A 26920-nucleotide genomic window follows, 5' to 3' on the forward strand; every position below is an offset into this window, starting at 1 on the left:
TCTGAGGCGCCGGGGCCCTGCCGGGCGCCGCCGCGTTGCCATGGCGCGTCCCGTTCGGCCTGGCCGGGCCTGAGCGGCGGGGCCGCAGCCGGGCCGGACACCGAGGACACCGAGCCTCGCCGCGGGCTGCCGGGGCCCGCTGGCCGCCGCCCCGCTGGCCGCCGCCGCGCCCCGCCGCCGTTCCCCTCCGGCCCGTGGCGGCGGCGGGCGGCGGGCGGAGCAGGGAAAGATGGCGGGGAACGGCGGCGGCGGCGGCGGCTTCGGGGAGATCGTCCAGCTCAACGTGGGCGGCACCAGGTGAGGCGGCTCCGAGATCTGCGTCCTAAAACGCTGCGGCCGCCAGCCGAGGGTGGTGCGCGGCGTGGAGGGGTGGGATTGCGGGGCAGGGGCTGCGTGAGGAGCGGTGCGGGTGTGCCCCTCGGAATGCTCGGCCGTGGCACCGCGCGCGTTACGGCGTGGTGGAAACCAAGCCTTCCGAGCCTGCATGTTGCGTGTAAAGCCAGCCGCAAGGAGCAGGGATTACTCCCATTTTAAGAGTGTCCTTGCAGAAGGCAGGCTCGGTGTTGTCGCTCAGGAGCCTTCCTTAAAGGAGGGTGCTGCCAAAGCCGGCGCGGAGAGCTCTGCTGCTGTAATAAGGCATCGGGAACAGCCCCAAGAAGCTGTTCCTAACTGAGGCATCGCTGTGGGTGAGCTTTGCCCTCAGGCTAACTTTGATGTTGACTCGGACCCCATTTCGTGTTACACTGAGTGAGGCACCTCAGTGAGCTCTGGCCCTGAAATGACAGGCCAGGTCGGCCTTCAGATTTCTGTTTTAGTGGAATCACAAAGATGCCTCAGTCTGGTGTTTTTAAATGGTTCTTCCTTATTAAATGCCTCTGCAGAGAACAGACAATTACAGGGCGTGAATCAGAATACATGAATACACGTCTTTAGAGGGCTTGCCTACATAAATACGAAGAATACGGCAAACTAACAAATGTGTATAAGTTTCATTTCTGTTTGAAGGGTTCTGGAGTAGGAAATGCATGCACAATCGTTTACCTTTTAATAGGGAGACGGTAGGGCATAGTACCAATCTGTGTAAGAGGTCTTGGTCTTCTGCAAGCTCAACTTCCCTCGTAGTGCCCATCTTCTTGGAAGGATGTATCTGAGCCAGGCTTTTCAGCTTCCAAAGGCAGGTGACTCAAAGCTAGCAGCAGAGTTGTTCTGGACAGCACATGGGAGAGCATGGAATAGAGCACGCGTTTTTTTCCTATTCATTAGCTTCTGTAACCTGTATTAGTAACCTGAAACTCTTAGTTCTGTTTGGAGAGCTGTCTGATAGCAGTAATTCTGTGGATCTGGTACGGAGACCCAGCTGACCACATTTCCTCTGTTTGACATGAGGTTCTCACTGCTTCCAGGGACAGCCAGAGCCTGTCTGCCATGTGCTGTAGCTCCGTCCAGCAGTTGCTGGTCTCAGGTTTTGTGGGTTGCTTAGCCAAGCGTGCAAGCCTCTTGCAAGTTAACAGTCACAGCAATTACTGTAACAAATTCTGTTGATCCTTTACCTCCTCAATGTATACATAATTCTACAAGCGCAATAGACTATGAAAGCGGTTGTTTTATATCTGACACTTGAGTAGGTCTGTTTCCAGTTGTCTATATTCTTTGACATAACAGTCAGTTGCCACGTGCTTTAGATTATTTGAGTATATTCTGCTCATTTTGCCTGATTCCCCTTCATATGGAGTCTGCCCACTGTGTGTTAGGTGCGTGGAGCTGCAGATGTAGTTATGCATGTCAGTGTTGCTCTCTGTGCTTCTTTCTACGTCCTGGAAAGGAGTACTCCAGTTCGTTGTTTACATAGATTAATGTGTCAATATTAAAACTTCTAAAGTATATGTTAGTATGAGGGATCGCTTACTAAACTAGTATCACAGTGTTAAGGCATGGACAGAAAATCCTTGAGCTGTCTAAAAACAGTGATTGTGCAAAGCAATGAAATTGCAAGGAAATGAACAAGGAGTCAGTTGCTGGCTCTCTTTTTCCCCCATACTTTTCCCCTTTACTCTTGAAGTAAAGAAGGGCAGTGGTCTGTATTACTGCTGATAAAAGCTGTGCCCCAGCAAATCCACAAGTGAGAAATTACACGTAGAAGCCACTTTCCATTTAAATAGCCAACTGTTCTCTTTTTTCCCTTTGTAGTAAAGACTGTGTACATTTATGCTCAGAATGCTGATGCTGTGGATTTTCTGTTAAGAACAGATTTGTCATTGTTGTGCTTGCAGGGAGCAGCTACACAATCCACATTTTATGCAGAACGGGTGGTAGTTTCATATGGCTTTTATGCTTCTGACTCCCTTTAAGAGTACAAAGTAATGCTTTTTATTTACTTTTTTTTTTTTTCCTTTCCACAGCTAGAAAATATAGGCAGTGAAAACTGTATAAACTATGATTAAATATTTGTATTCTAAAAATAGTTGTAAAAATACTTGTAATACTTGCAAAATTCCTGTACTGTACAAAAAGTTGTCATGGAACTTTACCTTGGCATTTCCTTTTTTAATTCCTGTTAATTAAGTGGTCACCAAAGGTTTCTTAGTCATGACTAAGAGCTCATTTTGAACTCATTTTCTAAGCTGCCAGTCCAGTTGTCTTCCTTCATGTTAAAAATGGGATTAGTATAAAGGAGTTCTTAGTTATTTATTATAGAAAATACTGTCTGGCATTATAAACGATAATTCGTGCTATTGCATAATATTATGATTCAGAGTAAATATTTTCCTCACTTTTAACTATTAAAACTATTTTAATAGCTTTTTAGGGGCCCACTATTTTATATTGTGAGCCCCTAAAAAGGGCCCAAAGAGCAAAACTGCAGACAATTAAAATTACTGTAAAATATTAACTTGTCTGAAGTTACTATAAAATATTAACTTGAATCATGTTGTAGTCTTTTGCAATGTACGGTGTAGCACCCTTTGACTCCTGTGTAAGGGTAGCATGGTGTTAATGACAAATATAGTAGACTGTTGATAAACTTACGTTTTAACGGCTGGGTTTGTGTGTGTGTGCATTTGTGGTTTTATTTAGTTCTTTTAAAAGCAATGATGTTGGCAAAGTGTGAGAAGCAGAGAAAGGTTGTTTGGGACAGCGTGTTACAAACACACAAAAACAACACTGCAGATACTTCTCATCACACTTAAAGGTGATTTGTGCAAAGAAGCTGCAACCTCTTTGACTTCGTGAAGATGTAGCAATCTCAAACTTCTCTGACCCATTTGATGCCAGCTTTGTAGGACATGTCACAGAATTTGACAAAGGAGACTGCCTTCCTGTTTTCTGGCTGATTCTCAACTTGTAATTTTGGTCTCCTAGGTTCAGCACTTCAAGACAAACACTGATGTGGATTCCAGACTCCTTTTTTTCCAGGTAATGTTTCATCTCATAACACAAAGAAATGTTGATAAGTATTTTCAGAAATAAGATATATTCTCCATTGTAATTTATGCCAAGAATAAGTGTTATACCATTTTTTCTTCATCTCAAACAATGGGATGGGTTCATCTGAAATAAGGTGTTTACCGATAGTCTTCTGCTGTCTTGGATTGTGCTCTGGTTGCTTATGTGTGTCGAAAAACTTTCACTTTTCAGATGAAATATCCTGGAAATAAGGCAGCAAATCTGCAGGAAAGGGAGATGCCACTGTCTGTTGCTATTTTGCCACTTGTGATCTTATTGCCCATATACAGTGGCACTATCTTTAATGTTTTATGAATTATCCCTGTACCTGGAGTTAATTAAAAGTTTTAAGGTTTTTAACCTGTGTTACAGGATCTGTGGGGTATCTTTCTGCTTTTATCTCACTACTGTTACTACTTCTATAGGTTCTGCTGTTTGTACTGTAGTAATTTTGTGCTGTTGTTGCCGTACCTCTATCATCACAGTTAATCCCAAACTCATAAAAGAAAACCCAAGTCTGGCTATTTTGCTTCCTGGCACTTGATTTTTGTACGCTAGGCTTCTCTCCCAATGAAAACCTGGCAACTGGCACGGACAGGCAGTATTATCTGCTTCTGCTATACTGAAATGTTCAGATCAATGGAGAGCCAGGGAGGCTCTTTTCCTTCTCTGAGGTGTGGAAGGAAAAGCGCAATAAAGAAGTCCTCAGAAGTTTCTTGTTTTCCCAAAACTAAGTGTACTGTCTAAGGAAAACTGATCTGAAACTCATCCAGTACTGAAAAATGAGGTCATTGTCATCCACAGTCAGATGGGATTTGGAAATAAAACTGTTGTTGTTAGTGTGTTTGCTTTACATCTGTAGAAGGAAGCTCTGGTGGTGTTTTCTACTGATCTGGAGCAAGAGGACTTTGATCTGATGGGAGAGAAGCTTTGAAGTAAAATAGTGTTAAAAAACTCAACTCTCCCATTCCTGCCCACTAAGTCCCTGCAGAATGGATTGTTTATTCTTCCTTTTTTTTTATTTTTTTTTTTATTTTTTTTTCCAGCAGCTTTTAGTGATTTACTGGGTTGTAACAAACTATGCAGCCCTCTGGGTGCCTCAGAAGAGTTTTCCATCCTTTCAGGCTAGGTTCTTCTCTCTGGGAATCTGAAAGGTCCGTATGCAGGTTTCAGCCTTTCCTTAGGTTTGTGTGCACAGCTCCTTTGCACAGGAGAAATGATCTGGTATGTTCTCCCCTGCCTCCCCTCCAGCTTTCCTGCTTAACCTAGGCAGTTTTCTTCGCTCAGCTACATTGTTATAACAAAATGCAACTTACAGCACACAAACAGAGCAGAGTAGCGTCATCGTGTATTCATGGCAGTGCGTTCCTAGGGGACATCTAACAAAGATTTTCTTTGTTCTAGTTTGCTGAGTGGAAGAATTTCAACACTGAAGGATGAAACTGGTGCTGTGAGTAATAAGCCTGATAAATCATTAAATTAATGTTATGCTTTTAGTTAGGTTCTCTCCTAAAACGCTCTGGGTGTTAATGGGATTTACGCTGCCCAAGTCAGTTATGTTATAAGAATGGAAAGTGAATGGTCAAATGAGAAAAACGTTTACATTCCTAGGCTTATAAAGCCTTGCTTTGTCTTTTCACAGTATTTTCCTCTGTCATTTTTGTATTACATAACCCCTAATAGTAGTGTTGCAGAAACCTACATTTAAAGTGCTGACAGCACTATCTCTGCTTCAGAGTCTGTGAGGAGTACTGTTCAGTTGGAATTTTGTTTGTATTTGACACTTATCATTTCAATAGGAGGAAAATAGAGAACTTTGAAATCATTTGAAAATGTCACCGTGTTTTCCTTGCCTTTTGTTGCAGGGAGTGGTGAGATTCAATACCAAGTCTGCTGTCTCCTTTTTCTTTACTTTTTTTTTTTTTTTTTCTTAATAATTTCAGAACCTATTTACCATACTGTTTGTGCTATTGTATGGGAGAATGTTCAGGAGTCATTGTAAGTCATAATCTGGTTTTACCTAGTGAAGATTTAAAATATCAAAAAATATAGCATTTTTTTTGTTTTCTTGCTGAAGAAGTGTATGTTTGTGGCTAGGACAGAATAAAGGTCTTGTAGGTATAACTACTTGCATATCATGCCGCCAAAGTCAGGTTGCTAAACTTTCATGAGAATTGGTGACATCTCTGTATTTCTTGGTTCTTATCTTCATTCCAAGATAAAAGAAACTGGAACAATGAGCATATTTTTGTGCTCATTCAACATTGTACAGACAGTGCAGAGACAGCAACAGTGTTTTTTTTAACTGAAAAACTGCGAATTGCTGTGTTGGAGAGGGATGGGTGACTTCCATTAGATAGGTATTGCATGTGTAGTTGAGCAATCTTGACATGGAAAAAGAGTTTTGTTTGGCAAATATAAATATATATAATTTATATATATATACTATATATATTAAATATATAGCAAAATTTCCATTTCAGTCTGTGTATGTGATACTCTTAAAAGGGAAACTATAATTACAGCAATGTTGTTGAGTGATAAGGCACACAAGTACTTTGCTAAGAGCATAGAGGTTGTTGTAATGATAATAGACTTAAGGGTGATTTAAAAAAAATAAAATCTTGAGGTTTTATTACATTTACTGAATTTTGAACACGATAGAAATTCTGAGTACCCATTGACCTTTGTGGAGTCTCTAGAGCTTAAGTGTGTTACTTTTATTTTTTGAAGTGCAGCAGTGTTTGTATATACGTCTTTAAGAATGTTGAACTACTGCATGGTAGAAAAATGAGAACAAAGGTGCCTGAAAACTCTTGGTTGCGTTTATCTGCTGTCAACATCATCTTCAACTCCTCTTCCCATGCTTAGCACAAGTAAGCATGTTAGTTGATGGTTGCTCCAAAATAATGCTAAAAGTATGTCATTTTTTCCTTGCAGATATTTATTGATAGAGATCCAACAGCGTTTGCACCCATTTTAAATTTTCTTCGCACAAAGGAGCTAGACTTACGGTAAGAAGTTCTAATTATTGTAAGTAAAAATCAGTTGGATCAGTTGCATTAGAAATTGCTTTTCAAATGGGAATTGTTCAGTTTTGCTCAGTTGGGTGTCTAACATATGATTCAGCTGTCTTGTGACTCTGGGCCCATGTCTAGAGTGTGCGTGTGTGTGGGTATATTTATATGTGTGTGTGTATATATATAACTTGTTGGAGGCAGAAAGAGTAGCATAACATTTTGATAGTAAATTCCTGTAGCTTAAGCCACTTCTGGCAATGCATTTCTCTATTACCTCAGTATCTTTAATATAATTTTAAAATTAATAATGTTAAGATAATTTTGAAATCTCAAAAGCATTAACACGTTAAATATGTTTGGCAGTGATTCTATAAACTGTCAGGTAGCTTTATATTTATGTTGTCTAATATCTGGTTGTATGCAAATATACAAGTCTTACTATGTCCACTATGTTCTTTTTTTTCTTTAGGGGCGTGAGTATTAATGTTCTCAGACATGAAGCTGAATTCTACGGAATCACTCCTTTAGGTATTTTTGTTTGTTTTGTTTTGATATGAGGTCATCTCATATTTGTTAGTACTGTAATGACCTAATTGCAAATTCTGGGCATTAGTAACCCTGTAGATTTTCAGATTTCTTGATACAGGAGGTTATTTGAAATAATGTCTTGTTTTCTGGGAAGTGTAAGCTATGGTCATGGTGTTTTTTCCCCTCAGTGAGAAGACTGCTTCTGTGTGAGGAATTGGAACGCTCATCTTGTGGCAGTGTCCTGTTCCATGGCTACCTGCCTCCTCCAGGTATTTTTGTGTACATGGCCTGATGTTGCTTGCAGCTGCTTACTGCTTCGGTTTGTGGGAGCAATTGGCTGTCAAACTGTCTGGAGAGGGCTTTCATATGGAAAGCTTGAGATGAATGGTTGAATTAGACGTAGTTCAAAAACAAGATATATCTGTGTGCTATATGAAATGGTGTACTTAGAGTACTGGAGAGAGGGTGGCATGTTAATACTGAACAAACTGTGTGGGCCAGCGTAGAGATTCTTCGAGAACATTTTAGATGTTATCAACATGTAGTACTCTTTTCTTTCTGAAGTTACAGTTACTTGACATACCCTCTGTCAGTAGATGACAAATCATCACAAATAAGCTTCTCTTAACAATATTAGTACGTTACGTTTTTACTTCTCTGTAGAGATGAATGCTGTTCATGTATTAACCTGAAGACTGTGGGTTATTTAGCCAATTATTGACAATTTTTCTGAGATAGTTCCTTAAACTGGTTGTGAGTGTCAAAGCAGAGAGCAGAAGCATTTTTTATTTCAGTACTGGGATATATCCTGTAATCCTTAGAGCTGATGAATTAGGCTTTGGATTAAAATGCACAAATTTTACTTCTTTATTTTGAAAATGAATGAATATCTGTTATATTGCTGAAGCTTATGGAGTGGGACAAAACATCTCTTTTCTTTTATAGGTATTCCCAGTCGTAAAATAAATAATAATGCTGGGCCACCAGCTGATGTTAGAACTGGTCAAAACTGCTCTGAGAGTGAGATTCATGGAGGTGGCGTCCAACCTACGCTAGCCGGTACTGGAGAAGGTACAGTCAGGCTAGGTGAGGGATGTCAGTCTTAAAACCAAAACAAACTGCAAAAATCATTGTCATTGGGAAATAAAAATAGAGTGACTGTTTTGGTTTCAGTGTTGTTCTATGTTTGCCTGATCTTAAATTGCTGAATGTTTACTTATATACTCTTCTTTAGGCAGTATTTAAGGCTCAGTGTTGCACAATCAAGACACTAGGCTGAGAAGAAAGGTGAACTAAAGTTCTTCATGCAGTGTTAGTCTGGCCCCTTAGACAAATGCCTTACACTGTACTGGAAGCCATGAGAAAATACTGACAGGCCAGTGTCTCTTTGGTCACTGTTTAGGAACATGAATCTCCTTCCTGCTCTTGTACTTCTTTCTTGCACCTGGTGCCTTTTTTGCCTTGCAGGAGTCAAGAGTCTTTAGCACAAAGGTAGTATTTGTTTGGCTATATAAAGTACTTTCTGTATAAAATATTAAAAACCTGTAAACAAGGTAGAATTGGCTTGTGTCATTTTCCAGGTTTTGGCTTTGTAAGCGAAACTGTGTTCTAAGAATTGCCATCTTTCTGCTATAATTGTGTAAATTGCAGCAATATTAGGAAAATCCTGAGTATGTTAAAGGTGAATGTACATGCAAGTAATATTAAAATAAGCCTTTTCCTGAGTTACTGCAGGTTTGGAAGAGGGCAGTAGAGTTTCTTATACGGCAATGATCCTCAATTTTCTTTAACCATTTTTTCAGGGGAAAAAAAAAAACACAAACAGCAACTGTTTTCAGAAATACAAGCATGTACTTGTCTCTTTATGCTTAGCAATGCTTTCTATTATGGTGATTGAGATGAAAAGTTTCTGTTAAATATCCTAGCAGGAGAGTCCTGCCCTTTTCTGGATGCCTTTGCTTATCTTTTTTCCAATACCCATTGTTTGACTGACTTAAGTTTTATTGTTGGTTTTAGGATTTCCTGTGGACCCACGGAAAGTTTTAATAGTAGCTGGTCATCACAATTGGATAGTAGCTGCCTATGCTCATTTTGCTGTTTGCTACAGGTATGAATGAAGTTGCTTTGCCAGACTACAGAAATCTAACAAATGCAGTAAAATTTCTGCTTTGGTAAACCATAGCAAATTGGTTTACTCTGAAATAACAGTAGATCATGTGCACCCAGTGTGTTTTTATAAATATGAAATACCATTCCTGCTCATGTAAATAAACTGCTTGACAGGAACTCAGATTTTAATGCTTTGATGTCAGTTCCTGATGCCCTTGCAAAATAAATTAATCAAGTAATGGAATCCAGTTGTAACTGGCAAATGGTACCTGTTTTAAAGCAAGGTTTTAAATGAAAGATTCATTTAAAAAGTTCTTCGTACTGCTTGTGTTTGAAGACAGTCTGAAGTGTGGGAAGTTAGACGATCAAAGAGCTTGAAACAGTTCATAGATTTTCTTTGCTATGAGTGATGTGTTTTGTCTTTAAACTCTTTTGTCTTTTTGGCATAAGTAGAACTGTTACGCACTTGCTACTTCACAGGGATGGCTGCAAAGTGTTTTTAAATGTACTGTAAACTGACTGGCTAGTTTCTAAGATCAGGTGAAGATAAGTGACATCTTTATATTACAGAAGCTGTTTATAGTTCACATCTGGTAGTCTTAAAATGGTGGCCATCCTTCCAGTGGAAGATAGTGTTTTAAAAAGAACTGTTCTCAAAAACAACCTATCACCGATGTCATAGTGTGATTCAGAAAGGGGAATACAAAATGTAATGTGAAAAGCTTCTTTCTGGATACTACCATGCTGAAACCATATTTTACTGCCTTTTTCACTATGTAGGATGGTAATTTACTTGCTTAAAACTCCATAACTTAAATCACATGTAACTTGTCTCTTGTATTCACCACTGCAATTCATTTTGGTTTAATTTGTGTTTAAGTAGTGTAAGAGAAACCATGTTTAAGTTCTAGCTTTCAATTATTCTTAATATGGTCTGATTAGAGAAGGAGGCAATGATTTGCAATTGTCTTTGTGCTAATTGTCCCCTCCTTAGGATTTTTTTCTCTGTTTCCCTTGGATGCTGGCTCACTTAAGTGAACAATTCTGCCTCTTTCCTGCCGGTAATCTACTTAATCAGGCTTATTACTGTTAAACTTCCGTCATTAATGATGCTTTTGAGGAAGCATGTCAGACATAAATGGTTGCTAAAAGAGGGCACAGGTCAGTATGCCAGTTTAAAATGCAGTTTTTTCCTTAGTGACTCAAGGTAGCAGTCTTGTCTTGATTGACTTGTTTCCTTTCTGGAATTTGAAGGAATTCTAGCAATACCATGGTGGAGTTTTCCCACCTCCTTTCTGCTCCTGCACAGCTTTTTGGTAAATGTTTTCACCCCTCTCTGCTGTATCTCAGTATCTGCCATTTTCTTTTTGCTTATGGGTGAATTTTCCCAGGCTTTTTTAAGTATCTACTGTGTGAGCAGGCAACATACACATAAAACTACTTACCTCTACCCTCAAATTTAAATTCAGCTTGCTTATACTACTATGCGGCAGTTGAATTAAGTGATTTTCAGGATTATTTCACTGTAAGGGCAACAACTGAATCTTATCCAGTCTCTTCTCAAAGTAGTAGTTTATAGTGGACAGTGAAATTCTTGCAGAAAGAAATATATTCATATATTTAATTTTGTGACTTTCTTTTAGGCTCCTTGTTAACAGATACTATTTAAATACTTAAGGTAGTTATTTTATTGAAAGGCTACAGCAGAACACAATGCATTCTTTAAAAAAAATTTTTTTTTTAATCTATTTTTCCCTTTAAGTACTATAGAAGTCTTTAAAATTTGGTAATAAGCTGGTGAGAATGTCTTGGTTGCATGCAAAGGCTTATGGATATTGCAGTCCTGCTCTTAAGTTACTGTGTTACAATTTATTCTGCGTGCTACATGGGTAGGATATAGCTATCTGTGGTGCTTCAGCTCCAGGTAGGATGCAATACTGAAGTGAAATAATGGCAAAAAGTATGAGAGATGTTTCTGCTTTCTGTGTTAACATTTATGTAATTTGTGTGCTGAGAGTGTACGTTCTAGCTCAGTTGCAAGATATCTAGAAAACTGCATAAAATTCAATCAGGTAAGCTATGCTTTTCTGGCGTCATACTAGTCTTTAAGATTATACAGGAAAATGATTTTCTAAAAATAAAGTGTATAACATATTCAGTACAGTTAGTCTACAACATAATATGAACAAAAATTGTGTGACTAGGTAGTACATGATTCATGCCAGAACATGATTGAGTATCTTGCATAATATCCATTCATTTGCCTCTGGAAATTAATAGATTTTTTCTAAGGTCTTATGCTCAACAACATCCTCTAGCATTTGGCTAGGCCATCTGCATTGGGTCAGGTTTAGACCAAAGTGTCTGTATCTGAATCTTTAATTTCTGCCCACCATTCCCTTCTTCACTCTTCCAGAATCAAAGAGTCATCTGGGTGGCAGCAGGTGTTCACGAGTCCCTATCTGGACTGGACAATTGAGCGAGTGGCTCTCAATGCGAAGGTGGTTGGAGGACCTCATGGGGACAAGGATAAGATGGTTGCAGTCGCCTCAGAGAGTAGCATAATCTTGTGGAGCATTCAAGATGGCGGTAGCGGCAGTGAAATTGGTAATTATAATTGCTTGATTGATTTGTTTTTTTGTTGTCTCTGTGCTTAACCAGAAAGGAGTTTGTGAACCTATTGTGAGGTATGTATTATCAGTAGTGTTATGTCATTGTGAAAATACTTTCTGAAGAAGCTGTAATACAGAAACCTATTACAGCATATTAACTTTCTTCTCTGTCATGCTAGGGGAATCCTTTCTAAAAATCGGAAAGGTGAATAAAAACTAGTCTGTTTGCTGAGCAGATACTAACTAATACTGAGTTTCCATGTGAAGACACAAATCAGAGTGAAACTTCTCATAGGACTTGTGTTTAAATCTAGGCCATAGCACAAGTTTAATAAAACTATTGAGATGGGAAGCTAGATACTGAGATGTTCTGCTTTTTCCTTGCCTTTGCCTTATCAAAGCCATATTTTTACATGGAGATGATGAAAAGATCTTAGTTTTCTGTCAAATGTAGTTCATAAATGGAATTTGGAAGAAGACAATTTGTTCTTTTTGTAGCTTTGGTTTCTAGGTAGGGAAAAAGCACACTGTACTGACCTAAGCATATAGGAATTTCTGCTTGTACTTCTTGACACTGAAGGACTCACGGCTAGGGAAGCTTTAAAACAGCACAAAGAGCTTTTCAGAAGTAAATGTTCATTGGTACTGATCTGATGGCTTGTCTGATCCGTTTGTTTTTCAAATACAGGGCAAGTTGGAGAGGCATTGAGGGGAATGGCATTAGGAACTTCCTTTAGTCTAATCTCTGGTGTTTGAATCGCTACTATTATACCAGTAATGTCCAATTCCTCTGGCAGCGGGTATTGCTAATCAAGTGTGATGGCAATCCCCTTATATGAGCAGTTCTCTGAAACTGAATGCAGAATTAAATTGTATTTAAATATATCTTCATAGTTGAAGTCATGAGAATTAATGTCATCGTTAAAGTGAAAATGACCAAATTCATATTTTGATACATGTGCCTTTACTTTAAAGGAAGAGCTTACTTTAGAGATGCTCAGGCAATTTCTAGCTCTATTAATGTCTGTTGCTGCTTGTTATGTTTAAATAAGTTCAAGCACTAAGTCAGATTTGAAGACAGAGAAAGGCAAAGGTCTTGCATGAAATAAAAGAGCACTGCATTACTTCTGACTCAGAGTACTTGCCTGTGATCACAATCAGCAAAATAGAAAAGGAGGTTCCATTGCGTTTAGTAAATAAATAAATCTGAAAAGCGTGGGTAAGTTGATTATGTGATCTCTCTGTTAAACAGAGTTGATACAATACTTGAAGCCTTTTCTTCCGTTATTCACCCCTTCACCAAATCTTATACTAGTAAGCAGGAAAGAGTTAGCATGACATCTGTACTACTGTAATAGGTATTGCTTTAAGCACTACACTACTACATTCCTTCTGCATTTTCTGGTGTGACTTAGCTGCTTGTGTTCCCTTGGGATTTGAAATAAGATATATGAAGCAACATTTTAGATTTTTGGATATCAAATTCAAAGGCAAAAAATAAAAATATAATAAAATACTCCAACATCATAAGGTTCTGATAACTCAAACTGCAACTGAAGGTGGCAAACAAATGAAGGAAGCACTTTGCTAAGCAGGCTGTGCTGCATTGAAGTGACTGTGAAACAAAGGAAATCCCACTTGATCTCTCTTTGGCAGGGGGAAGGGGAAGAGAAAGTGCCTACAGGATTGAATCTTCTGACTAACAATCAGACTGTACTGTTTGTCTTTTGGCTAATAGTGCTACTTGGTCTAAAAGAACTAAAATACAGTTGCATTTAATAGTAAGAATTTGAATACAGCTACCTTTTTTCCTTATAGTTGCAAGTGCTTGCATTCCTGCTTTACATTAGAGATACAATATATTGCTATCATCTCCTGAAAGAAACTGCTTGTTCCAAACAGTCTTTGGAGCCTGGTGACACCGTCCACAGAAAATTGTGCGGGCTGGCATCTTAGTGATAAAGCTCTCCCAGAGCACACTCTTTCCTTTCAATATTACTTACACAAGACACAGCTGCTGGATTGCTGCTGTAAGCAGTATTTTGCTGAGAGGGACCCTTAAGACAAGAGCCTGTCATTGCATATAGCATTGTCTCCCCTGTGGATGGGTCTCAAGATTGTTGAGCCTAAGCAGGACTGACACTTCAAATTCCTCCAGACCATTCAAGCTGTCTTCCTTGATTTCCTTGAACCTCATCCTTCTCTGGAGTAATCAATTCTAGTTGTTTGTGGATTTTTTATTATTGCCTTCTTCACATGCCTTGTACTGCTGAATCTTGTCTGTATCGAATGATTGTACCTTGCCCTGGAAAACAGTTTAGCATCTTAATTACAACATAAGTATGCATTGGGCTTCTAGAGGGACGGCTGCTTCTTGGTTGGGAGTGGCACATTGTTTATTTGAGTTTGTCTGAAATAACATTGGGAAGTTTTCCAGCTGTCAGGTACCCTTGTTTTAAAAGATATGTCTGCTGCTGCAAGATATAAAGTGCATTAGTGGACAGTAATACTAATATGTAGATGGAACAGAATGGAATAGGAAAGTTTGTGAGTGTGCAAGTGTACACTTGGTAGTGTAATGTAACATCAGTGCAAATGACTTTGGTATGTAGCAGGCAGTAAAGCTTAGTTGGGAATTACAAACAGAGTGGCTTTCAGGGCCAATTTGTGAGACTTTGCAGCTGGCAAACTTGGAAATTATCTCAGGCATTTTTAGCTCTCTGTAACTTTTAAATACATGGTACAATAAATCATACAAAATATCATATGCTATGTAAGTTTACAGCTCAATTAAAAATATTGATATTGGATTTGTAATGAGACTAAGAAACCTCTAAAGAGAGAACAGATTTGGGTGGTGGAAGTTGCGTACAGACTTCAGTAAACAGACCCATTCCAGCTGAAGTTTGTACAGTGAGAACAGGGATCCCTGTTCTGGGGTCCCTCTTACAATTTGTGTTGCTGGTACAACCTTGCTGTTATAGGCGTCTAGATTCTTAGCAAGCTGCAATTACTTTTGCTTCATTTTTATATTTGTCAGGGTTATAATATTTTAGAATCTGGTAAACATACTGACTTTGCTAAACTTCACGGTAAAATTCTTACACACAGAAAGAGTTCTCTTGGGCAAGATCACAGTGCAGGAGGTAAGCTAATATTTGGTCTCTTCCCTCCCTACACCCACTTAAATAAGTCTCAGCTTTACTTGCAGTTCTAGTCTTCAAACAGCGAAGACCTCTGGTGAAAGATAGACTGGAGTGATTGATGTTGTTTTCATTATATTTAGGAGCCTTTCTGAAACATAGAAAAGCAGAGATGTTAAGGTCTGTTCTAACTGTAGTCATCAATGCCTGTCACAATTTGTAGTGCTTTGGTTTTAATATTAAGTGAAATGTTTTTGATGCCACATTTTCTCTATTTGGAAGGAGGGTTTTTTCTGGTAATTAGTCTTATCTTCCAGATTTTGAAGTATATGATGATTGTGAAATCAAGTAGGGTTATATATATGTATATAGCCTTGTAGTCTAATTCTGAAATGTTTTAAGACTACAGACCACCTCTATTTGAAAAAACAAAGAAACAAACAAAAATCGGCAGTAGGAGCTTTCAGTAATCCAGAAGGTGGTATGGCACAAATCTGCTAGCTAAAGCTGTGGAATTGCTGCAGCTTAAATGACACGCCATAGTCGTGGCTGGATAATAAACAAAAATAACCCTATTTGCTTATTGTAATAGGATATATATATATGTATGTGTATATTATATATACATATATTTTTTTCCCATTGTTGTGATATTTTCCTCTTTTTTTTTCATGCGCTTCATAGACTCTTCTGGGTGTTTTGTTTTTTTTCTTTTTGTAGGAGTTTTCAGTCTTGGAGTCCCTGTAGATGCTCTCTTCTTCATTGGCAACCAGTTGGTGGCTACAAGTCATACAGGGAAAGTGGGAGTGTGGAATGCTGTGACCCAGCACTGGCAGGTGTGTTTAATTCAATTTTCAGTACCAGTTTTAATTTATTCATTCTGTCAGAATGCATGTGAAATAGAGAGATCCTTGGAGTCTGTGTGAGTGTGAGAAAACGGTTGAGCATTCATGTGATTAACAAAGCTTGTAAGGTAGCCAGATGTGCATCTTTGTGGTATAAAACTAGATGCAATAAAAATCCAAAAATTGCCTTGCAAATCCCAAGAGGCAGAACTGACCTAAGGCTGACTCCCTTGTCTGCTGTAGTGTTCGTGACTAAGTTCTTATTCAACCCTTCAGTGACAGTACTGCTAACTAACAACAGATAATAAGCGTGGGATAGCACTGCTTCTGCAGCAGAGGCAGACAAACATGTTGGGTTGGTCTTAAAACAATATTTAAAGTCCTATCAATGCTTTGCAAAATCTTCTGTCTCAACAATATAATGCTACATGACGAGCCGGCATTTGACAGTACTTGATAAAGGAACAAGACATAAGGAATAAAAACTGATGTGCAATATTCCTTTCTCTTGTTTCCAGAGAGGAACATGGAAACCTTTCTGATTACAATAACAGTTCTGCAGTTTGGTGGACTATTCCTTTGGTAGTGAAGGCTCTCATATTGAAGAGTAGAAAACCTTTAGGAAGGGCTTATACCCCAAAATGTCACTGTTCTCTAAATTATTTTTCCTACAGGATGAGAATAGTTCACTTTAAATAAAAAATAAATAATAATAAAATGTTTCAGGGTACTTTCTATGCCTGGGGCTCTTTTGTTAGTGTTAGGAAGATGGCAGTTTTTCTCGTCTCCCTGTAGAATACATTGTTCTTGATGAGCTATAAAGATTTAAGTGGCAGGGGTGTACCTCTGATCTTTAAATGCCTCATGAGAACACATGGCATTTGCTTACCCATTTTCCATGACTCGCTCTGGACTTAGAATATGATCTTGCTGTAAGAGAGATGTTTAGAACAGTGTACCAATGCCCCATGCAGACCAAGACCTTTGTTTCCTTTCAGACTTGTTCTCCAGATGCCTTTTTACATCCTTTCCAGAACAGCCCTTTCTAAGTTCTACTTTAAAGAATCTTAGTTTTTGCCAAGCTCTTTTCATGTTGTAATTTTTGTATTTGATGTAGTTTACCCTGAGGATGCAAATCTGACCTCTGTCTGTAATTAGTTCTGACATCATCTTCCCAACTTGGAGATCTGAGCAGACTAGCTGAGGTGGTTTTCCTGGTACTTATTCCTCTGGCAATGTTTCAGTGGCATGTAACAAGGAGAGGAAGTTTTGGAGTGCCAGATACCAGAATACTTAGTGTTACAGAATAGGACGTAGCAGGTAAAGCAATAGAACATGACAGAATAACTCTCCTCGTTTTGACTGATGACCCAGTCAATTTATGCTGTTGGCAGCATTGTGGGTCCTCTTGCTCAGATCTCTCCTTGCAGTTGTTAATGTGTTCTGCAAGGCGATGAGTAAAGTGGTGCATCTGTTGATGGGTTCCCTCCACCTTCATTAGTTTTGTAAAGCTTTCGCAGCTGGGAGAGCTTCCTTTATAGACCTTCAATCCAGAGAACTTAGGAAGCAGATTGCACCTTGATGCATAGATTCTTGTTTTGTTTTTTTTTTTTTTATTTCATTTATTTCTGCTCTTGTGCTGCTTCTTTAAATTAGCCTGGAAAAAACGAAATGTTAAAGGGGGCAAGACATTTTTTTTCTCCTCGTTATAGAGATTTTTGCCTGTAGCAGATACGTGCAGGGGCAAGAACTGGGTGTAGAAGAAATCTTTGAGGCCCAGCAACCTCCAGAAAACTGAGGAAGCAGCAATTTGACTTTTTTTTCTTTTGTTTGTACTAGGTTCAGGATGTTGTTCCTATCACGAGCTATGATACTGCTGGCTCTTTTCTGCTGCTGGGCTGTAACAATGGCTCTATCTATTATATAGGTAAGAAAGGGGCAGGGTGGAATAAAAAGGAAGTGATACTGAGCAGCTTTGTTCTTAAACTCTTTAGTCTATCTGCTCTATATCACATCAGAACAGCTTTGTGTTTTTCAGAGTAATAAACAAATGTCTCTTCCCCACAGACATGCAGAAGTTCCCATTGCGGATGAAGGACAATGATCTTCTAGTGACAGAATTGTACCATGATCCCTCCAATGATGCTATAACAGCACTCAGTGTCTACCTCACACCTAAAACAAGTCAGTATTGTATTGTATTGATGTCCCTCAAGCATCACTGTTTCACTGAGAATCTGTTAGAGATGTGTGTGGTTTTTTTTTTCCGATTGGACATTTTCTGGTGTTGCACAGTAGGGTGAAAGCAGACAAAGTAGCACTTGCACATAAACATTGATTTTTTTTTCTTCCCTGAATCATTGAAATGAATGATGAGCACTGGATGTGACTGTTTCCCCTTATATCTGTACATATTTATAAATAGGTAAGTGATTGTCCCCTTGTGTGTAGCACTGGTAAGACTGCTTAGTGTTGTGTTCAGTTTTGGGCCCCTCACTACAAGAAGGATATTTACGGAGTTGCTCGTGTGTGCAGAGGAGAGCAACGAAGCTAGTGAAGGGACTAGAAAACAAGACATACAAGCATCTGAGGGAACTGGGGTTGTTTAGTCTAGAGAAGAGGAACCTGAGGGGACACCTCATTGTTCTCTAAAACTTTGTGAAAGGAGGCTGCAGTGAGGAGGATGTCGGTCTCTTCTCAGGTGACAGGTGATAGGACGTGAGGAGACAGTCTCAAGTTGTGCCAAGGGAGGTTTAGACTGGATATCAAGAAGAATTTCTTCATGGAGAGAGAGAACAGCCAAGCATTGGAATATGCTACCCAGGAAAGTGGTGAGTCCCCATCCTGGGAGGTATTCAGGAAACTTGTGGATATGATGCTAAAGGACGTGGTTTAGTGATGGGACTTGGTAGGTCAGGTTGATGGTTGGACTTGATGATCTTTATGGTCATTTCCAATGTAGATAATTCTATGAAATAGGTACACGTGCAATCAAGTACATATATGTAAGTACAAAATATTACATTATACTTTAATACATTATATGTATAATATACATTATTAATGTATAATGTAATAACACATAAGGCATTGTATATTAATGCTTATGCATAACGTGCCTTTGCTGGTTTTAAGCCTTTTATACAAGTTATTCACTTAGATTACTGTGGTGGTTTTACCTTGCTGGGCAGCTGGTCTCCACCACAATTGCTCTCTCACTCCCCTCCTCAGAAGAAGAGGGGGAGAAAAAACTATGCTGGAGAAAAAAAAAAAAAAGCTCACAGGTTGAGATAAGGATAAGTTAATTAAAGGGAAAAGAAAGAGTAGAAATAACAAGGAAAAGCTGCGTGGAAACACAGAGAGAGATAAAAAAAAGTACTTCCCATCAACGAGCAACACTTAGCCACGTCCTGGGAGGCAGGGCCTCAATATGCATAGTGGTTGTCTGGGAGGACAGATGTCGTCTGAACGAGAACCCTCCTTCTTCTTCCCCTTTCCCACCTTCTATTGCTGAGTATGACACCACATGGCATGATGGCATGGAATATCCCTTTGATTGGTTTAGGTCAGCTGCCCTGGTGATGTTCCTTCCTCACCTCTTGCCCACCCTCAGCCTGCTGGCTCTGGGATGGGGTTTGGAGGGAGTCCTGATGCCGTGCCAGCACTGCTCAGCAGCAGACACAACACTGGTGTGATACCAGTGCTGTTCTAGCTACAAGTGCAGAGCACAGCACTGTATGGGCCACTGCAGGGAAGGTTAACTCTATCCCAGCTAGAGCCAGTACAATTATAAATCTGATTCACTGAAATACTTAATGTTGAATTGCAGGCAGGGCAGAAACACAACCTTACCATTACATCTAACCATCTCATAACAAAATATGCTAAAAACGGGCATCTGAATGATGTTCAGTTATTGTGTCTATGCACTCTTCTGTAATCACAGTGCAGCTACCTTTTAAATCAAGGGGAATAAGGTGGTGGGGGGAATAAAACATCTCAAAGGAACCGTTTACTTGCATATCTATATTGATATCATACTGACCGTTTTAGCTATAGTCTTCCCTGTTCTTGCCTTGCTTTCCTCGCATTTGCCTCCCACTAAGGCAGAAGTAAACAGCATGTGGCACATATTGAACATGTCACTGTGAAAAGTGCCAAAATATCCACTTGGAATGTAGAATGAGATCTTCAAATGACTTTATCCATCTTTTATTTCACCTCCAGGAGAGAGGAGAGAATGAGAGGGTAGGCCATTGTTGGATTTAAATAAACTTATTTGAAGCGGGAAAATACCCTCTCTGATCACGAGAAAATCATGAGTTAAGAGTGTTAAAAATAAATATATTTCTTATTGTGAAAACTTGGAAATACTGTTTTCTACCAGCTCATTACCTGACTCCAGTAAGACAAGCTTTTATTCCTGAAAGGAACAACTGTGTTCTTGCTTGCTCTAGGTGTAAGTGGCAACTGGATTGAGATTGCGTATGGCACCAGCTCTGGAGCAGTGCGGGTGATTGTACAGCACCCTGAAACAGTTGGGTCTGGGCCTCAGCTCTTCCAGACTTTCACAGTTCATCGAAGCCCTGTTACGAAGATCATGCTCTCGGAGAAACACCTTGTGTCAGGTAATCTTTCTCTGTGGACAAGTTTTGGTAGTTCTCCCTGCTCCTGACCACTTCAGCGTTCACATGCATTACTTTTTAATTTGCTTTGTTTCCACATTTGATAGAAGTGAACTGAACAGATTTTTTACGGGCTAGATTTGCTTGGATCCTCTTTCTTAGACATTCATCTAAGCCCTTAGCTGTTAAAAAGCCTGGGCTTTATTTGACCAGATACTGGGACAACTAACTCTTTACATCTTATTCCAAGGTTGCAATTTGTGGAAATAAAAGGATTTGTAAACAAATACATCCCTGTCAAGTCTTACTGTTGTGGGCAGGTCCTTTAGGATTTGTCTTGCTTTAATTGCTTTGTCCAGAGAAGGGCGATGAAGCTGGTGAGGGGCCTGGAGAACAAGTCCTACGAGGAGCGGCTGAGGGAGCTGGGCTTGTTCAGCCTGGAGAAAAGGAGGCTCAGGGGCGACCTTATTGCTCTCTACAGGTACCTTAAAGGAGGCTGTAGTGAGGTGGGGGTTGGCTTGTTCTCCCATGTGCCTGGTGACAGGATGAGGGGGAATGGGCTAAAGTTGAGCCAGGGGAGTTTTAGGTTGGATGTTAGGAAGAACTTCTTTACCGAAAGGGTTGTTAGACATTGGAACAGGCTGCCCAGGGAAGTGGTGGAGTCACCATCCCTGGAAGTCTTTAAAAGACATTTAGATGTAGAGCTTAGGGATATGGTTTAGTGGGGACTGTTAGTGTCAGGTCAGAGGTTGGACTCGATGATCTTGAGGTCTCTTCCAACCTAGAAATTCTGTGATTCTGTAATAGCATTTCAGGAACTTTCTGGGTTGCAGCAAAATGTGCACCACCCCCTCCTGACCCCTAGAGAAAACCTTCCTGTGACTTCAAAGGGTTGTCTGTGTCTCCTCTTCTCTCAGCTGTCTCTCAGTCTTTGTTGTGCTCTCCTATGTTATGCTCAGGAAAGCATCTGTTGGTTCCAGAGAAGAGGTAATCTCTCCTCCTTGTGGAAGATTTTTTCACCCAGAGTCTAGCAACCAGGGCAGGGGACAGATTTACTTTCTGCTGTCCCCCATTTTTTTATTTTTGAAGTAACAGAAAACACACTATGCAATTATATTGTAAACAAACAGCCCAGGAGCCATCTGTTCTGCTGCAACTTGGAACTGATTTCATGCTAAACCCTCAGTACAAGGAAAGGTCACATGTATGTAGAAAACTGAGTAACTGATGAATGAGACAGAAGAGCATTTTTCTGTGTGGAGGGAGGGTTCTGCTGCCAGGCTGCTCTCCTGACATGTCTTGTACTAGCACGTGCACGGTTCTGAAGGGTGCTGCTGGTACGGACTCAGTCAGGCCTTAATGTGTGTTAAACATGTGTTTCGCCTGCCTCAGGTTTTTCTTTAATTTCTGAGGGAAGAGACAAAAGTAACTAATAGAACACAGGACATCTGCAACAATTTGTAGATTGTTAGATAATCGTCTGGTGTTGCTAGATAACGTGACATGTGACTAAGCAGGATTTAGTCATTAATCTTGAAAAACTGTCATACAGAAAACTTTCAAGTTAAGCTTCTTCAATGTGTCATCCCTTGTAAATGTTACTGTACATCTTTTTCCTTTCTAGTTTGTGCAGATAACAACCATGTACGGACATGGACTGTGACTCGGTTTCGAGGCATGATTTCAACTCAGCCAGGCTCAACGCCTCTTGCATCATTCAAAATCTTATCCCTGGAGGAAGCAGAGAGTCATGGCAGTTACTGTTCTGGAAACGACATTGGTAGGATGTCTCACCAGCTTGATGTGCTGAGGCTGTACATGAACGGGTCTCACGAAGGTTTAACAGACACTGTGACTTGCAAGTCAGCTCATGGGTGTAAGCTTTTATATACTGCTCTTCCCTTGAAAAGATGGCAGGAAATACCATTTAGGCTGTGCGGAGTGAGTATGCTTACAGGGCTTAGTTTGAAGGTGAGGAAAAAAGAAGAAAAATTTTTGATCACAAATGCTGTGCTTTTCCCGTGAACAAACTGCTGTAGCATTTCACTTTTGTTTTAACTAGAGAACGACAGAAAGCAGGGAAGGCTGTATTTAAAACAGATAACTGTAGCAAGGTTTGGGTTAACTGCAAGTTCCAGCTCACTGCTTATTTGGTTTTAAATGATATGCATATGGAAAAATTCCAAAATGAATTCGAAGTCAGTTTACTGAAGCCCTGAAACTGCAGAGGCAAATGGTGGAAGCACATTGCTATAGCAAGATACTCAAGGAATGCATTTCTATGAATATGCGTAGATGGGTAGTTGAGATTCCTTTGTGGCCAGAGTCTTGTAAATGAAACTTCCATGAACAGGATGGCCTGTGGACACAGGGTGGGATCACAAGAAATCTGAGTAGGCATTTAGACAGCTAGGAGCTGTAAAGTAAGGAAGTACTTAGGCCTGATGTCTGGTTTTGTAGTGACATGCTAGTTCCTGCAGGAACATCTGGGAAACTCAGAATGGACATCCTTTAAAGCAAATGAACAAAAAACCCTGTAGATTTGTATCTGCAGAGTCTACTAACCAAGGATGGCTTTTTCTAACTTTTGGTCACCTTTGGTTCCCTGGTCCTGATGCTTCAAAATGCCAATAACCATACTAATACTAACTGGGTCTTTGGGACTGTGTGGGGAAGAGGATGAGCAAGGTCAAACACTGAAAAAGTGATTTTCCTTTTTTCTCTAGGACCCTTTGGTGAACGTGATGACCAACAGGTGTTTATTCAAAAAGTTGTTCCCATCACCAATAAGCTCTTTGTAAGGCTGTCTTCGACTGGGAAAAGGTACCTCCAGGATTTAAGTGGGAAAGAAGCAGGGCTCCTCGGGTGGCTGGGTCTCTCATCCTATGGGGACAGTTGCATTCAGCAAGCTTCTAATATGCTTGACAGCTCTGGCTGAGCTCTTTTTTGTGTGTTAGTGACAGAACTGTACTTTGATCTGCTATAACATAGAAGCCAAATGGCATTTTGAAAAATGTGCTTTCAGAGGTGCACATTGTGATGGCTTCCCTGCTGAGCTCACGAAGTAAACATTTGTGTGCCTATACATAATCTGTACCTCACCCATGGTACCAAGCTAACATTAAATTTCAAAAGCTAATGCTGAAGTTGCAGGTGGCAGGGTTGTGCCTCGCAGAGGTATACAGGGTAGCGGTGTCTCTCTTCCTTTGTGCCTGTCTTTGAAGATATGAGAACCTAGAAAAGTGAGAGGCTGTCTTTTAGTTCAGGTGTACAATTTACTTAGGCTTGATTCCATCATACTCTATTACATTGCTACAGAAGTAAAGTTGCCAAATACAGCTACTTTTCTTCCTGTTAGGCTAGAAAAATGGCAGGGGATCAGAAAAGATGATGCATCTGAGTCCAATGTTTCTTACATCTTTTGCCTAGTAATTTTGCATGTGAGAAAATGTTGATGTTTTAATGCTATTGGCAACTGAATTGAGAACAGGAGACTTGTAGGTTGCTGGTGTGCTTTTTTACTTCTGCTGGTTTTGCATGTAGTGGAGAGTTTTATTCAATGACTTATTTGGGCATTTCTTCTGTAAAAAGCTTAATACAGGGGACCATAAAAACAGGTTACCTGGAATACATGAAGCTTTGGCATGGACTCTGGTTTAGTAGCTTAGTTTTGGGAGTCCCTTTTCTGTCGCTCTCCACATCACCTTCTAAAATAAGGGGAGAAAAAGCGATGGAGTTCTGGTGTGTCATCATACTGCAGTTGTCAGGAGACAAAAATTATTTGTGTTGATAACCTTGGATTTATCATCCTTGTATTTTTTTCATGTTTTATGTGGTTAAATATGCTGTTTCTGCAGGTTAGTATCCTAGAGTATGTAGCGTAGGAAAGGGCTACTTGCCCCATTCTTGAATGCTCTGCCATTTTGAGAGCCTTGGGTTTCTGATCACTGTGGACTGAAAAAGCACATTGAACACAGGGGGTTCCTCTAATAAAAATAAATAAGTGGTAATGCTGCAGATGGGGAGTCGGAGGGGCAGGGAGAAGGCATCACCTGCAGATGAGCAGCATGTCAGTCATGCAGGGGAAGAGCTCTTGTCCGGAAGAAAGGTCTTTCTCTGATGGCGTTTTTATTGTCTTCTCTGAAAATCAAAATAGTGCAGCCTTTATTGGCCGAACTCTGCCAGGTGCAAGTGTTTTGAGAACTTGGGGTTTCTCTTGTGTAGAATCTGTGAGATCCAGGCAGTCGATTGCACTACCATCTCGTCATTTACTGTACGAGAATGCGAAGGATCCAGCAGAATGGGCTCTCGGCCACGCCGCTACCTCTTCACTGGGCATGCAAATGGCAGCATCCAGATGTGGGATCTGACCACAGCCATGGACATGGTTAATAAGAGTGAAGACAAAGGTAAGTTTTGCTATGCCAAAACTGTGGTATGGTTCTTTTGCTGTTTTCATTTGTGTGCCACTACTGTAAATGGATTCAGGCACTAAGAGCTGTCTCTTTCAGATGTTGGCGGCCCCACAGAGGAAGAGCTTCTGAAGTTGCTTGACCAGTGTGACTTGAGTACATCTCGCTGCGCCACTCCCAACATCAGTCCTGCCACATCAGTCGTTCAGCCAAACCGGCTGCGGGAATCTAATTCCAGGTAGGTCACAGGGTGGCACCAGCTGCAGACACCAAAGGTTTTACCCTTCAGGTAGGTGAAGACAGGTTTGGTGACCTGAGCACTGTAGCTAATTCTGAATCGATGCCATAAGTGTCCTAAATCACACTTATGCTACTGGATATGTGTTGGTTTATGTGTGTGCAGATTGAAGTACCGTATGAGAATCTGAAGCAAGTGATCTGGAAGTTGTTGTGTGGGGGTTGAGATGAGTATATGGGTTTTTTAGTAGGAGTTGGGAGCAGGGTATGTAACTGGCTGTTATTCTCAAGCTAACATCACCTCTTTTTGTCTTTTTTTTTTCTTTTTTTTTCTTTTGGAAGTCTCCAATTACAACACCACGAAACAATCCATGAAGCAGCTACATATGGTTCTGTGCGGCCATACAGAGAAAGCCCCCTATTGGCAAGAGCAAGGCGGACGGAGAGCTTTCACAGTTACCGGGACTTCCAGGCTTTTAACTTATCCAGCAAAAGCCCAGTCGAAAAGGCAGCCCCTGCAAATGGGAATTCAACCCCAACAGAGGCGAAGAAGGCAACAGCTGAGGGCAGCGCAGCTGAGAGGAAGGCAGGCCTGGCAACAACACTGGAAGTGCGAGGCACTGGCCTGACGGATGCAGGTGGATGTTGCAGCACAGAGGTTAACAGGCTGCCAGAGAGTTCGCTGGATGTCAAGAGAAGAGGACTGGAAGAGGAGAGTGAAGCCAAAGCAGAAAGCAAGAAGAAAACAGGGTTTGAAGGAGCTGGTTTCCTGGGGAGGAAGAAAGTGCCTCTCCTGGCCTCTGCACCAGTCCTTGTTGAAGGTGGACCTGAATTACCTGGTGCGGCATCTCCATCACCTACAAAGACAGCTGCTTCGCCACGTCACCGGAAGAATGATTCATCTTGCCAGGACTATGGGTTGTGAAAATGGGACTGGTGGCAAAGATGAGGTGCAGGTGCACTCTGCCTGGTAGCAGACATGACACTCACTGCATGTTGTGGGTTTCTTCTTGAACGGGATTTCGTTTTGGTATACAGAATGAAAATTGTAAGGAAGCAGGTTGTGAGAAAGTACCTGGCTGCTGCCAAACATTTGAAGAGTCGACACATCAGTGTGCGGCTTTATGTAATGCTCCAAAATGTAGTGCGGTACTTGGTCCAAAATATTGTTGTGCATTGCGTAAACATGGTCAGGCATGTGCTATGTTGTGATTATTTGGGGGGTGGGAGGGAACGGGGTACGAGGGTGCTAGGGAGTACTTGGTTGCTTGGTGGAAGATGCCTTTCAGACACAGCGCACACTGCTCTGCGGAGCTGCTGCTGTCTTGGCTGGATTCTGCCTGATTCACAGGGCTGCCTTTGTGGTCTTGTTTTATGAATGGGATTCTTGCTCTGTATGCTGCTGTCTGAAATCTGAAATGTTTTGTCCAGGTAAAGGAGGAAGCTATTTAAAATAGCATATTATATTGCCTCTTAGTCCTAATAAATTGCCAGAAAAATGTTGCTTGTGCTTCCTGAAAATTTATGGTGTCAGATGATGGGTTTTTCTGATTGTGACTGAGAGCATGCAGAAAAATATGCTTGGCAAAATGCACAGAACTGCCAGTCTCTTGAGGGCTTCCTTGCCCCTTTCTCGGAAAGAGGACAGAGATGAATATGGGAGTAGGTCTACTGTCATGGTGTAATAATTCTCAATTACAAGTGCTTTGACATGATATTTCCTACCTGTGCTGTGCTGATGGCTTGATGTTTGCTCCTGGTTCACTGTGGGTGTTGAACAAATTATATTGCCTGTAGATTAGCAATACGTAAGCAAAAGGGAAGGCTGTGACAGCGACTGTTTAACAGGGGGTGGGTTAGGAGGTTTTCTACCTTGGAAAAAGTATGCTTGGAGTTTAATATTAATTAATGGCTTGCTTTATTTTTTTTAAAACTTGAGACTAGG

General features: G+C 40.5%; 1 protein-coding gene across 2 annotated transcripts; it reads left to right on the forward strand.

The window, feature by feature from the left end:
* KCTD3 (potassium channel tetramerization domain containing 3) lies at positions 1 to 26189 on the forward strand. 2 transcript variants are annotated; one of them, XM_084285262.1, is made up of 18 exons: positions 1 to 297; positions 3361 to 3414; positions 4849 to 4894; positions 6385 to 6458; positions 6934 to 6992; positions 7181 to 7261; positions 7938 to 8078; positions 9009 to 9099; positions 11518 to 11708; positions 15577 to 15692; positions 17541 to 17628; positions 17769 to 17885; positions 20159 to 20329; positions 21951 to 22106; positions 23053 to 23149; positions 24551 to 24735; positions 24838 to 24976; positions 25318 to 26189. In XM_084285262.1, exons 1-18 carry the CDS (start codon positions 230 to 232, stop codon positions 25898 to 25900), a joined length of 2457 nt encoding a protein of 818 aa, XP_084141388.1. In that variant the 5' UTR covers positions 1 to 229; the 3' UTR covers positions 25901 to 26189. The 2 variants fall into 2 exon arrangements, with proteins under 2 accessions (XP_084141388.1, XP_084141389.1); XM_084285263.1 differs by having other exon boundaries at positions 7938 to 8063.
* Positions 26190 to 26920: the final 731 nt, after the last annotated feature.

This window comes from Netta rufina, assembly GCF_964035555.1.
Source record: "Netta rufina genome assembly, chromosome: 3".
Classification (NCBI taxonomy): Eukaryota; Metazoa; Chordata; class Aves; order Anseriformes; family Anatidae; genus Netta; species Netta rufina.

What these genes read in the sequence shown, in the direction of transcription:
- KCTD3 (XM_084285262.1), top strand. Translation starts at nt 230, where the DNA reads ATGGCGGGGAACGGCGGCGGCGGCGGCGGCTTCGGGGAGATCGTCCAG. An exon ending in CTACCTCACACCTAAAACAA is followed by an intron (nt 17,886 to 20,158) that starts GTCAGTATTGTA and finishes TGCTTGCTCTAG; the next exon opens with GTGTAAGTGGCAACTGGATT. An exon ending in GGAGAAACACCTTGTGTCAG is followed by an intron (nt 20,330 to 21,950) that starts GTAATCTTTCTC and finishes TTTCCTTTCTAG; the next exon opens with TTTGTGCAGATAACAACCAT.